We start from the raw sequence: 13,464 nt of genomic DNA, 5'->3' as shown, positions 1-13,464 counted from the left end.
AAGCCAAGTGATATCAATACGTAAGTCATTATTACACCCCGTCTAGCAACCCTTCAAGTCAGAGCCTTTGTTTCAAGAAACGCGCACATAAGCTAGACACCGTTAACACTCATCCTACTTCAGAGAACTAGAAACCAAACTTACTAGCATCAATCTGCTTAATCTGCGGCAACGCCAACCGCACCTTGTTCCTATATAACGCCGGAGTTTTCAACTGCAACGGGTTTCCTTCGAAGTACACCGTCTCCAGTTTCTCCTTATCTCTCAATTCGCGCTCCACTTCCTCGAAGCTCGATAATCCGTTGCTTGACGCCCATACTTCTTCCAGTTGAGTCAGATGTGCCAAGCCTTCGAGTTTTGTAACTCGATTGTTCGAAAAGTCGAGGACACGGAGGTTTTTGTTGTTCTCTAGACCCGTGAGGTCGGTGAGCGCGTTGTGGGAGATGTAAAGTTCTTCGAGGTTGGGAAGGTCGCTAAGGCCGGTTATGCTGGTGAGACGGTTCGATTGAATGGAGAGGATTTTGAGACTAGTGAGAGATGATAGATTCTTCCTCGTATGTCAGTGGGATACTCGAAAGAGGGGATAGGATAAGACGTACCGTCATCTCGGTTATTTTGTTCTTTCCCAGCCACAACTGCTCCAGCGCCTTGAGATTATCTAGTCCTTGAATTTCCTGCCAGAATCAGTATGCCTTTTCTCCATCTCCTTTCTTGAAGACAACCAACCCGAATCCGATTCGCCCCTAGCTCCAAATTCCTCAAATGTACCAGCTCCTCCAGGCCCTCTATCGTCGAGATCCTATTCTGCACGAAGAAGATATCCGTCAACTTCGTCAAGTGCGAGACATTTTTGATATGTTTGATCTTGTTGAAACTCAGGTCGAGCAGCGTTAGATTGGTCAAGTCGTCGAGTCCCTTGATGTGACTGATAAGGTTGTCGTAGAGATCGAGTTCCCTGAGGGTTGCACCGAGGGTAGAGGGGAGGTCGATGCGGCTGATTTGGTTTTGACGAAGGCATAGCCTCTGCGCATTCCAGGGGAATACGTAAGTGAATCGGTCTGTCTCGTGGTGGGTGTGGTGTAGGCTTACCTCGAGCTTGGTGAATCGTTCTAGCTTCAGCGCAGTGATATTCGATATTCTTAAGTGCACCAGATCTATATCCTTCACGCCGTAGTCAGTAAGATAGTCCGGAGCTCGAACCTCTTTCCAGCGACACTATTCGGAGAATAGTGACATGACAAACGTACTTCGGCATCAGGATCCTCGTCCTCCAGTAGATCTATTTCAGAGAAGTATATTAGCAAGACCAAACAGTCAATCAGTAACAACTTCAGCTAGCAATAACTCAAAAAATACCTTCATCAGCCCCAATCTCCTCGACAGGCGGCGCATCCTCGTCTGAGTAATCAGGATCCTCCAAAGCTTCCGGATTCGCTAGAACAGCTCGGCGATTGTCCTGATCGTCGACTCTCAGTTTTCCGTCCCAGCCATTCCGGTCTTTCATATTGACTGTGTTTATTCTGTTCTGTTTCGAGTGATGGGAAGTAACTGTAAGTGTAAGGTGAGATTAGATGATGACGTGCAGGAAGGAACTGCTTTTTTTTGCGGGGAAGAGCTGCCGAGGGGTCTCGCCGCTCCGCAACAGGCAGAATCATTTTTTACAACTACTCTTATCTTTGAGACGCGAGATGGCCATGATTAATTGATTACACTCGTGTATGTACATCGCACACTTCGTGACAGTAGAGCACATTCCCATGTACACACCGTCCGAATTCCTAATCGACTTTAGACGTACATCTGAGAGTCATGTACTCTCATATCGACGAAAAGGACAAAGAAAACCACGAAACAGATTTTTGACAAGAATCAGTTTGATCAATCAACTCAGTCACACAAGGAAAAAAGCGAAATTGGGGGGAATATGGTCGTGCAGTTTTAACTCGCAACATCAAAACAGGGGGCAGGCAAAATGATAGATATAGGAAAATGGAAAGATAAAGATTGAATGCGTAAAGCTGAGCAGATCTTGACTGATGACCAGAATCAGACGCCCGTATAATGCTCAAGAGGGTCACAGAATAAAAAAGAAGTCGGACAGCAAGCTCGCTTGAAGCAGAGATTAACAAGGCCAAACAGAACGGTCTCAGCCGTCTTCGAACATTCAAAGTGCACTAGGCAAACATGCGCCAACATGGAGAAGTACAGAAGGATGAAGAGATTAAGGGAATAGAAGACTGCTCAACAATGCTGAATGTAGTAAAATGGTCAAGGGGTGAAGGTAAACGATTTCCAGTCGCTGTGTCATGTAGAACCACATTTGAGATAGAGTCCAATGCAATCTTTCATGTTGGTCGGTCTAGAACGGTCGCTATGATCAAGGACGGAGGCGATGAGAGAAGAATAAAAGGAATCGAAGGGCGGCGCGAAGAGGATTCGATGCAAGGTCAATGCTCGAAAGGAATATATGTAATCCAGAGATAAAAACGAAACAACGCTTGAAGTTGAGGCCAAATTGAGAACGATACACGGAACTTTATTATAATGCGACATCGAGCACAAGACTGACGTCTTGTACCTGAGCACCCGCAAGATCTTCTAGAACTGGGATGAGGTCGAGCAATTCGTTATCGTGGGCGTCTGAAAACCAGCTGCTTATAGGTATGGCGTGTTGGGGGTGGAATATATACGAGGTGGGTGAGTTGTCGATGATGATTGTTTCTCGAAGGTCGCGACCAACTTGTGACAAGTCCTTTGACATGTGAGTACACGAATACGGTCATGAGTAAGGAAATACTGACCTTGACATAATTTCCCTGGTGGTTGTAGCAGCTGTCTCTGAACAAACGGTGATGGACAACGTTGTGAATGTCGAGCTGGTCGAGTAGAGGATCACCGTACTTAAAAATATTAGCATTTGCTGAATGATAGATATGCTGGCGCACCGCTTACCTTCGAAACTGATGCTGTAAAGACGACAACCTCATAAAGCTCACCCACTCGTTTCATGAATTGGTCGACACCTGGCCGTTTAATAACATAGATGTTGTGCCACTGGCCTTCAATCTCTACTGGAATCGTAAAGTCGGCTCGCTCAAGGACCTATTGAGTGTGAGCAAGAAGTCTCGGTGATGGCAATGAGTGGAAACAAACCTTGAAGCTACTGTGCACAAGTGTTTCGTCCAGATCAAGGACTAAACATTTCCGCCCCCGTAAATGCGGCAGAGGCGGAGGAAGCAACCACGCGCTTTGTTTTCCCGGGGTTGGAGGAGGTCCTGGGAGAATGACATCTGGCGCGGGTGGTTGAGCGACGACAACCTCGTGCGTCTCCGTCTTGCGTTCCTCTTCTGTCTCTGCAATGATAGGGGCCTCAGGTATGGCAATGTCATTCGATTCACGTAATTCCTCTACCGCCTCATTTTCGGGTTCCTCTTCAATAGCCTCCTCATTCACGTCCTTGCTGTCCAATGACGGAACCATGTCTGGCACCACACCGTATTGGTAAGTGGGCTCCTGTCGCGATGCAGAAGCTTCTCGTGTCGGTTCCGAACTAGATGGCAGCGTTGCTGGTTGTGTCGAAACAGCGGTCTCTTCTACCGGCTGCGTACCCGCGTATTCTCCCGTCTTTTCGTCAAGAGGTTCCTGCTCTTTCGACTCTGTAGGTGTCGATTGCGTTCCAGTTGAGACGGGCTTTTCCACCGGTTGTCGCAAAGACAGCGGCTGCCTGGGCTCGGCTTTCTTCGCGGGAAGGTCCGGTCCATCATTTTCATTATCTGACACCGAAGAGCTGCAGCAATTCAGGATGGAAAAGAACCTCGATTGTGATTTGGGCTTTCGTTCGCTTCTGGCATGATTGGACTCCTCAGTTTGATCCTTTCGTGTACTTTGATTCTTGTCTTGTTCATTCCGATGCGACCGCCTGCTACTTGACTCGCTGGGATCCCTACGTCTTTTGGTAAGATTGGTGCGCGAGTTTGCTACCGTCTCGTCTTGCACGGTGTCGGTCGTCATTTCTGAAGATTGATTTTTGCTGCCCCTGGAAGAAGTCCTGGATGGAACAAGTAAAAGCGAGCGTTTCTTCTTTGGTTGTGAGGAGGATGTGGCTAGTTTGTTCTGAGAACCCGATGTGGACGATGAGTTGGCGGCAGGCGGTTCATGGTCGGCTGGCGGAGGTTGCGCTGGATTCGACTTATCGGCAGAGGGGAGAGACAATGCGAAATCTGGGCCTGAAAGGAGTAATTAATTAACATGATATGATGCGACTGATGTATTGGTAGCTACAGAGCTATACACGAGGTCACGTACCGGGAACGGTATTCACTGCGATTGTCGACATCGAACCTGCGTCTTTCATCAACTCCTGAGCTGATGCGGAGGCGTCGTATCTCTCTCTCTCTCTCTCTCGTTATCGATTTCTTTCTGATTGGACCAGCAGAAACAACTCTCTGAAATGCCGCTGTAGAAATGATAGAAGTACACTGACTCAGAGAACCGAAGGTCGATTGGGAGGTCCGAGATGGGCTTGTTCAGAGAGGAGAGAGACTCGGACTGGTCTGTACGTGGGATCGCCCAACGCGGATGTCGACAGGCTACTTGGGTTAGCAGGTTAGCGACGAGCACATAAATGGCAGTTAGCTCCGTACTGCGTATTGGCATTACTTACCGAGCGGTGACTTGCTGACTCTTTCTCCTGGAGGCTGGAGATTGGCGGCGGTGTTGGTTGACTGTCTAGACTGGGCTCTGCGCGCCTCCTCAGCATTATTACTTACAAGCCGTAATTACCGTACGCGCAGTCAACAGCGACTAGACTGCGGACTACATCCGAAGCGTACTAGTATTACCACGAGCTGGGCTTAGTTGGTCGCTAGCTCTCCCGCCAGCCATTTTCTTCACTCGTCACTCACTACTCCGTACTCATAGTTCCTACTCAATTTTGAGTCTGAAGAGATCGGTTATTCAATGGTACAGTCTACCTTGGACTATGAAAATGCGAGAGATATAATTTTACGTCAATTCAAGACTGCTGGTATCATGGCTGTCAATGAGAAGCTAAACAGCTCTTGACTCTGGGGCAGCTGGTTACTGCGACGAGAGGCAAATAGTGTGCAGGGGCGACAGCGACAGGCCAGCCACTGGGCCTGCGAGATAAGGTAGCTGCTTGCGCTTAACCGCCACTCCGCAGCGTCTTTCGAGCAATGCAGACTTTCTGTGCGACGTGCCTTGCAACTTCGCAAGTCCATATGTGCTAGGGGTCCATTTCTACCCAATCACATACCCAGACCCTAGTTTTGCTTTCCTCTTGATAAGCCAATTAAACCGAGTCAGGACTGAAGTATGTGATCTCGCTAGAGCGCAGTATAATAGCGCGCTCTTACTGGAGGCTGGAGTCGGGGTCGGCGGTTAAGGATTGGATTGGAGTTGTCCGCATAGTGATGGAGTTTATCGATCGCTTATTCTCATTAACTACTCCGTAGTACTCCGTACAAACTACGCAGTACTCGGTGTGCTCCACGCAGCGTTGACTCAAGAAGTGTTGACTGATCTACAGCCGGGCGATCCATCTTATGCGCCCCATGATTTTCCACCAAGGACGACCGAGTACAATTGCTAAATCCTAAATATAGGAACCGATCGATTACCTGTCTCGCGCTGATAAGAGATGTAAGTTTGTACTACGTACTACTCCGTACTTGGTACGAGTCTGAAGCTGTCATCTATCTTGTGTTTGGCCAATCAGGTCAACGGCAAGCTAAGCAGTGTACATAAGCCTGACTTCTGTAATTATGTAGTACGTTCAACTTTATCATACATAGCTCCCATCAAATTCATCTAACTTGAGTATTCGAAAACCTTTGATAGTTGTTCCTGGGAATGGCCGGGGAAAAGTCACCTGAGGGACGGCGAATGGCACGTGCCCAGTCATGGCCCGAGGCTTTTCACATGCATCGACGTCACAACGAACCACCGCAACATTCCAAGAGCAACAACAACCACTACCAGTTTGTTCGACCTTTCCATATCGAATGTGAAGCACCACCTGCGAATAGAGGACTCATCCGTCCTTGTATACCACTGCATATCATCAAAGCATGCTGGATAGCTCGTTGGACCGCCGGCGGTCATTTCACTGACAAGCTCCCCAGTCCACGACGTAACCAGTCGTGAATGCCTGGTCCGAATATTATACAGTCAAAATGGCAGCGCAGTCAACACTGCAGAGAGGGGAGGATCCGCTCGTTGCCCTCTACCGACGCTACATCCAGCTATTTCGCACTCGTCTGGAACGATCCTCCAAGACCAGCAAGATACTCGCGACGTTGTCCTTAATAATAGCGATCATCGGATCGAGCTATGGCGGCTACAACCTGCTTCACAAACGATCTACAGAACATGCCCAAGGGAGACACCTGCTGCGAAGAAATTCTGGCTTGCGTGGAAAGGATGGATCGAGAATCATATACGTGCCTTACAAGGATAGTATGACTTCCAAGGTCACTATCCATCCCACGAAGCCGACCACATTCGATGCTCATCGGCGCTTGTTTCTGAATCCTCCGCGAGCAGCAGGTCTGGGAAGCGGCGAAGCCATCTCTGCAATACCTCCCCCTTCAACGAAACCAGGCTTGAATCTCGCCTTTTTGCACCAATTCCTCAGTCTTATGAGCATCATGAACCCGCGGTGGCATTCCAAAGAAACAGGTCTTTTGATGAGCCATGGTGTTTTTCTCCTACTCAGAACATACCTATCGCTGCTGGTTGCACGATTAGACGGAGAAATCGTTCGAGACTTGGTGGCTGGAAAGGGTCGAGCCTTCCTCTGGGGTCTGCTCAAATGGTGCAGCATCGGTACATTTGCCTCGTATACCAATGCTATGATCCAGTTCCTCCAGTCCAAGATTTCCATTGCTTTCCGAACGCGCTTAACACGCTATATACACGATTTATACCTGAACGAAAATACAAATTACTATAAACTAACGAATCTAGATGGCGCCGTGGGCCCAGGAGCCGATCAATTCATCACCCAAGACTTGACTCTTTTCTGTGCCTCTGCTGCTGCCTTGACCTCATCCCTAGGCAAACCAACAGTTGATCTGATATTCTTCACTTACCAACTGTACCGAGGCCTTGGACCCTTGGCGCTCACTGGTATACTAAGCGGCTACTTCACTACTGCAACTGTTCTCCGCAGGCTTTCGCCACCATTCGGAAAATTAAAAGCCGTTGAGGGCAAGCGTGAAGGTGATTTCAGAGGATTACATTCGCGACTTCTAGCCAACGCCGAAGAAATCGCCTTTTACGGAGGCGCCGATATTGAAAAGGTCTTCTTGACGAAAAGTTTCAAGGATCTTCAGCGATGGATGAAGGGTATCTACAGCCTCAAGATCCGCTATAATATGGCTGAAGACATGATCTTGAAGTATGTATGGTCCGCTTTTGGATATTTGATGACATCGATCCCGGTTTTCCTTCCCGCATGGGGAGGTGTTGGCGGTACGCAAGAGTTGAGGAATTCGGCTGGTGATGATGGCCGAGAACGAGGCCGTATGAAGGATTTCATCACCAATAAACGCTTGATGCTTTCCTTGGCTGATGCAGGAGGTCGGATGATGTACAGCATCAAAGATATCTCCGAACTAGCTGGTTATACTTCTCGCGTTTATACGTTGATTTCGGCATTGCACCGTGTTCATGCAAATGCTTACTACCAGCCCCGCGGAACTCACCCTGAGTTGTTCTCTCTATCTGATATCCAGGGTACCGTCCATAGCGGGTTTGATGGCGTTCGCCTGGAGCATGTCCCTATCGTTGCGCCCTCGCTCTACCCACAAGGTGGAGACGACCTCATCGAATCTCTCACATTTATTGTGCATTCCGGCGAACACCTTCTTGTCTGTGGACCTAACGGCGTTGGCAAGTCATCTATTGCCCGCATTGTTGCTGGACTATGGCCTGTCTATCGGGGTCTAGTAAGCCGCCCAAGAAACTTTGGTATGGACGGAATCATGTTTTTGCCACAACGACCTTATCTGAGTGTTGGCACTCTCCGCGACCAAGTCATTTATCCTCATACTGAGATCGACATGCGTGAAAGCGGAAGGACAGATGCCGAACTTGGCCGAATCCTTGATGAAGTCCATCTCGGATATCTCCCATCTCGTGAAGGAGGCTGGAATTGCCGCAAGGAATGGAAAGATGTCCTAAGTGGCGGTGAGAAGCAGCGTATGGCCTTCGCACGGCTCTTGTACCACGAGCCACGATACGCATTCATTGACGAAGGTACATCTGCTGTATCCTCCGATGTTGAAGGTCTACTGTACGAACGATCCAAAGAGAAGGGCATCACACTCATCACAATCTCAACCCGTGCCTCTCTCAAAAAGTACCATACTTTTCAACTTACCCTTGGTCTTGGCATGAGCGGGGATGAATGGGAGTTCGATAGAATTGGCACGGAGAAGGAGAAGATGGGTGTCGAGAAGGAGCTGCAAGAATTACGGAAACGGCTTGATAACGTCGAGGGTTGGAAGCGTCGCAGAGAAGAGATTGAGAGTGAGCTCAATAAGGTGTGGGTGGCGTCGGGAGAACTTGCTCCTCCTCCGTATGAACAGTCGGTTGAGCAGGAAGTTTCGAGTGAAGCATGATGTATGAACTATATGCTAGTCAGGTCTAAGCCGCCTACCGAGGGATGTGATCCAAATATACACATGAATGTAAATCACAGATAGCAACTGATATATCATCCAAACTTTTTGAGTTACATGTACGCAACATGCTATGTCATTACATTGATCACTATCTGTACTTGAGTCAAGCTAAGAGTTATTGTATGTGGTCAAGCCAGCCATTACCTCTCTGAAGTGACAGACTGCATATGAGGATTCTCTATGCATGAACTAGCAAGGCTTAATAGATGTTTGATCTCGCTTGTTTCGAGACAAGTGGCATGACTCACCTAGTGCTTACATGCACCCCACCCTACTAGGCATAGATATATCTGCAGTCATATCGGATAAACAAAACAACCCCGTCAAACACATCCAACAGTTTCCTTCCAAAATTGCAATAATGACAATCGAGGCCTTCACGCCTCTCAAGGGCCACTGTACATGCAAGACCATCACATATGAAGTCTTAGCCCCCTTCCTCTGCACAAACTGCTGCCACTGCACATGGTGCCAGCGCGAAACCGGCGCCGCATACGCCCTCAATGCCATAATCGAATCATCAAGTTTCCGAATCACCTCGGACACAAAACCTATTATCAGCGACCTACCCACAAGCTCTGGTAATGGTCAAAAGAATGCTCGGTGTCCCAAGTGCTACGTAGTGATTGCCTGCGATTATGGAGATGATTTCACCTGGACAACTTTTGTGAAGGTGGGGACTCTGGATGATGAAAGCAGGAAGAAAGTCAGACCGGATGTTCATATTCATACAAGTTCAAAAATGGATTGGGTTGATTTAAGTAGTGAGAAGGAGAGAGGAATTCCAGTTCTAGAGGCGGGTTACAAGGCCGTTCAGGTGTGGAGGAAGGATGCGCTGGAGAGATTTGAGCTGCTGAAACAGAAGATGAAGGCATCTGAGGAAGAGAAGAAAGAGAGCAGCATATCTACAGCTGGGACATAATCAAGTTTATGTCTGTATGTGTATGGTTGGTGCATGACTCAAGTGCTACAAATGAGGCATATCTCCGGCCTACGAGCCGATTAGATTTCTCGCTTCTATCTGCTACTGTAATCATGCATCCAGCCACTTCTACCAGACATGATATGCTGTTAGCATCAAAGTCTGGCTCTGGTGGATAAGGTTCCCCGTCGGATTTTATGACCTGCTTCATAGAGCACTCTGGAAGGATGGATAGAACGATAATTCTGAGCTTTCAATTGCTACTCGGCCAGAAGAGATCAGACTATTCGTGAGCATCCTAAAAATGTCAAAAGCTAAAAAAAAACTCGACTTGGGCCGGATGCACTGGGCTAGGTGAATTCGTGGATCTCAGGGGCTGGCAGTGAATGTAAGACATTTGTCTCCCTTCAAGGGCTCACAACGAAGACAGACCAAAGCAAACGAAATAAGCTTTTGTCTGTCAATACTTGGCTAATGGAGGACGACGGGCTTTCGAAAAGAAGGATTTTATCCTCCGTCCTATTCAGTGAAACGTATCATAAAGAAAATAACGTGCTATCAATAGGCTTCAACCCGTCTGATCCATAATCCATGGATTTTCTTGCATGGTAATGCATATCTCTGTTCTCTAGGGAGTTCCAAGTCGCAGTTTTCCCTGATTTGGCCAGTGGTCTAACATGCGGCACCGTCGTTCAGCCCGTAGTTGGAGCTATAGTAGTTACTCTGGCATCCTCTGGGATCTTGTGTTGGAAGGAGCTATTGAYCCAGCCATAATATTCACAGCGTAGGCATGGGTCAGAGATGTCATGCCATAAGATCTTCAGAAGACACATTACAATGCCTCACTTATTGAAGCAGCGGCATAGACCATATTTATCTCCACACTACTGCCACGACTAATCATGTGCTCACACTTCTATAGCAGGCTTTCAACGTCCAACTGACTTTCGCATATTGATATAAATATTTATATATAAATCACAAAACTGAGAAATTAGAAAACACTGTTTACGCAGCGGCAGAATGTCCATGATAATGAAGGCGGTGAGCAGCCTCCAGCGCCGGGCAATGGGCGTGGCTGCCAAAATGTTTAGGCTTCTCCAACAGCAACTTCGACCTCGCATCTCATCAAATTAATTTCTAAAATATTCATCACCTTAGTTTGTCGCCCCTTCTACATGTCATTCGATTCGAAAAATTAATCTGCATCAGCCAACATTTTTTTCAGATTAAAAATGGCCTATTTCCCAGTTCATAGGACTGTCGTGTCTTGACCCTACTCTCATCCCAAAAGGAAGGGGCCTCGGACTTAAAACTCACCTGTGCATAGTATGAGATCACACAGATAGCCACAGAAAGGAACAAATCATATAATTTCTCTTAGAGAGACCTCAAAAGAGAAGAGAGCAATGTCACATTCATCACCTAATGACAATCTCGAAGTGTTATCCCTGCCTACCTCACCAGAGTGCAGCAGTGATGGGGACCGAAGTACATGGCCCACGAAGGATATGTGGAGGCACGTTGATAATTGGCTTTACCGCCATAAATTAGCCATGATGTGGATGGAGAAGGAAGGAAAAGCTATCAAAGGTAGCATCGCTCTCCCAGGTCACATACTTATTTTGCTGGTATATCCGCTAACTCGAACAGGAAAGCAGTATATCCTTAGAGAACTGCCCGATCAATATGCCCTTATGGACAGACCACGGTTCAGTGATAGTACAATTGTGAGTGCTTCTCCTTTTTACTTTGGGCAGATATGTCTTACTAACCTCATATAGCGAGATAAGTTCTTCTATGGGCATCCCTCAGGGGCTCCCTTTAATTCTCCAAAAAACTTCTTTCCTCACTTCTACTGGTTGGTAAATGGTAAAGCAGGGACTTGCTCCTGTGATTGCTGTAAGAAAAGGAGGCCTCAGACTAGTGCCAGTGGATCCGGGACGAGTACACGTAGGTCATCCTCCTCTAACAATTATGATCAATGCCAACTGTTCCAAAGCTACGACAAATCATCCCCAACCCCCTCGTCAATGGGCTAGAGGCAGGCCAGCAAAAGGAGCTCCAAAGCTACCAACGCCAAGACGAATAACAGACTCTGAGGGCGTCCCCGACATTTACAGGGAAATGGTGACCAGACTTAGTAAAGAGAGTGAGATAGACGAGCCTATCTCTGAGCCTCGAAGCATGGATTGGCGAGCAGAGAACAAGCTCGTGCGTGAGCATATCGTGCGGGTTGGTCTACAAGGATCATACATTCCTCGCGTTGGTGAAATTGTTCTCTGGGTGCCTCGACTGAACGGTGGCGAGCTCAAATACAACGAGCAAGAAAGGTCGTATCAGATCTATTCCTCCAAAAGGCACCGATTTATAGGTCGACCAGATTGGAGAGCAGGAACGGTCAGTGAAGTACCAGATAAAGATCCCGTGGTTCTTGAAGACCTGATTGAGCCGACCAAAAAGACTTGGGAAGTCAACTACTCCGGATTCCGAGTTGAGACATTTCCAGACCCCAACAGCGACGATAAGAGCGCTTCACTTCAGTACCAATATGTGCACATCTATGTCCTGCGGCCATTCAATTCGTGGCCTACATGGCTGGAAAATGTGCCTCAGAAGGAATGGCATCCTTCCATTAAACATGCAATGACGGTAATGTCTTCAGTCAGCATGGTTAACAAATATCATTTCAAGGGCGTATGGCCTAACGCATCGATTTATTGTCGTGGAATGTTTCTCGGCCCTGAAATGATAGTTGTCGGCGACACGGTACGACTAAAGCCGAAAGGAGCGGCGGTCAGCCGACTGTCACCCATCACGGACGTAATGGTCATCAAACGCATAGAATTTCGACTCAACTCGTGCATTGAGGACGCACAATCACCGCATCTTGCGAAATCATATGCTGTGCGCGTGCGCGGGAACGTATATACATATTTACCGACTAGAGCATACCGCACATCCGAAGGGTACGGCAGCCAACCACTCAATCAACAAGAACTCACAGACGCATTCCAACAGGTTGGCATGAGCGAATACGGGGCTTGGTACTGCACGCACAAACCCGGCACGGCAGTCGATATATCGCACGACATGATTATCGGCCGATGCTACGAGCCCACAGCCATGCAGTTAATGTTTGGTCACATCTCAATAGACTATGACCTCTTCGGCACGCTCGTCAGCCGGAAATGGTCGCGCGAAACCGACGAGCGCATGGAAGATGGGCAGGACTGGTTCTGGGCCGATTACAGGGTCCAAGCACTCTCTCTCGACACACTGAATGGCGACGAAGTCGGCCGGTATTCCGAAGCACGGGAACCGCGGATGTGGAAGGGTGTACTGAATATACTTGACGGCACAGCTACGCAGGCGGATTGGGAGGCGGCAAAACTGCCCCGAAACGCGGGTAGACAGCCCGGTCGACCAAGCAAGTCGCAGTTTGCGGAGGTGCAGAAGATGAGTTCGTTGGTTAGCAGTGGGTTGAATATGGAAGGCAGTGCGAATATGAGCTCGGACGATGAGACGGTCAATACTTCGTCTGAGGAGGAGATTGATAAAGAAGAAAGGGATCTGGTTGCGGTCAAAGGGTCGGATACGGGTACTCCACCTGATATTGCCAGACTCACTCAACAGAAGGATGGGAGCGTCAAGGATAGAAACGACGACGATGGCGACGACGAAGATGACTGGGATGGAGACCCCGCCGTCCTCATACAGTCATTCAAACCTCATCCTCTCCCAATCCGAGATTCTCCTGTCAAACATCCACAGTTCAAACGTCCGAGAATTGACTTTTAGCGATTATATACCATCTAGATCCGTTAATTTCAG

The 13,464-nt window shown here is 48.1% G+C and overlaps 5 protein-coding genes across 5 annotated transcripts; 3 read left to right on the top strand and 2 right to left on the bottom strand.

Annotated features, from left to right (window-relative positions):
* Window positions 1-72: 72 nt before the first annotated feature.
* BHQ10_010133 (uncharacterized protein) lies at window positions 73-1,504 on the bottom strand (the record flags this gene model as incomplete). The annotated part of the gene is made up of 6 exons (XM_040872730.1): window positions 73-92; window positions 145-547; window positions 600-674; window positions 727-1,161; window positions 1,248-1,279; window positions 1,357-1,504. 6 exons carry the CDS (start codon window positions 1,502-1,504, stop codon window positions 73-75), a joined length of 1,113 nt encoding a protein of 370 aa, XP_040738635.1.
* A 1,035-nt stretch (window positions 1,505-2,539) lies between these two features.
* Window positions 2,540-4,354, bottom strand: BHQ10_010132 (uncharacterized protein; the record flags this gene model as incomplete). Its single annotated transcript, XM_040872729.1, has 5 exons — window positions 2,540-2,752; window positions 2,802-2,900; window positions 2,953-3,102; window positions 3,154-4,226; window positions 4,306-4,354. 5 exons carry the CDS (start codon window positions 4,352-4,354, stop codon window positions 2,540-2,542), a joined length of 1,584 nt encoding a protein of 527 aa, XP_040738634.1.
* Window positions 4,355-6,194: 1,840 nt separating this feature from the next.
* BHQ10_010131 (uncharacterized protein) lies at window positions 6,195-8,645 on the top strand (the record flags this gene model as incomplete). The annotated part of the gene is made up of 1 exon (XM_040872728.1): window positions 6,195-8,645. One exon carries the CDS (start codon window positions 6,195-6,197, stop codon window positions 8,643-8,645), a length of 2,451 nt encoding a protein of 816 aa, XP_040738633.1.
* A 424-nt stretch (window positions 8,646-9,069) lies between these two features.
* Window positions 9,070-9,630, top strand: BHQ10_010130 (uncharacterized protein; the record flags this gene model as incomplete). The annotated part of the gene is made up of 1 exon (XM_040872727.1): window positions 9,070-9,630. One exon carries the CDS (start codon window positions 9,070-9,072, stop codon window positions 9,628-9,630), a length of 561 nt encoding a protein of 186 aa, XP_040738632.1.
* Window positions 9,631-11,757: 2,127 nt separating this feature from the next.
* On the top strand, window positions 11,758-13,431 carry BHQ10_010129 (uncharacterized protein; the record flags this gene model as incomplete). Its single annotated transcript, XM_040872725.1, has 1 exon — window positions 11,758-13,431. The coding sequence occupies one exon, from the start codon at window positions 11,758-11,760 to the stop codon at window positions 13,429-13,431; it is 1,674 nt and encodes a 557-aa protein (XP_040738631.1).
* Window positions 13,432-13,464: the final 33 nt, after the last annotated feature.

Source organism: Talaromyces amestolkiae, assembly GCF_001896365.1.
Source record: "Talaromyces amestolkiae strain CIB chromosome Unknown scaffold29.1, whole genome shotgun sequence".
NCBI classification, from domain to species: domain Eukaryota; kingdom Fungi; phylum Ascomycota; class Eurotiomycetes; order Eurotiales; family Trichocomaceae; genus Talaromyces; species Talaromyces amestolkiae.
Note: the sequence above shows the minus strand (reverse complement) of the source record. Positions and strands in the feature narration are given on the sequence as shown.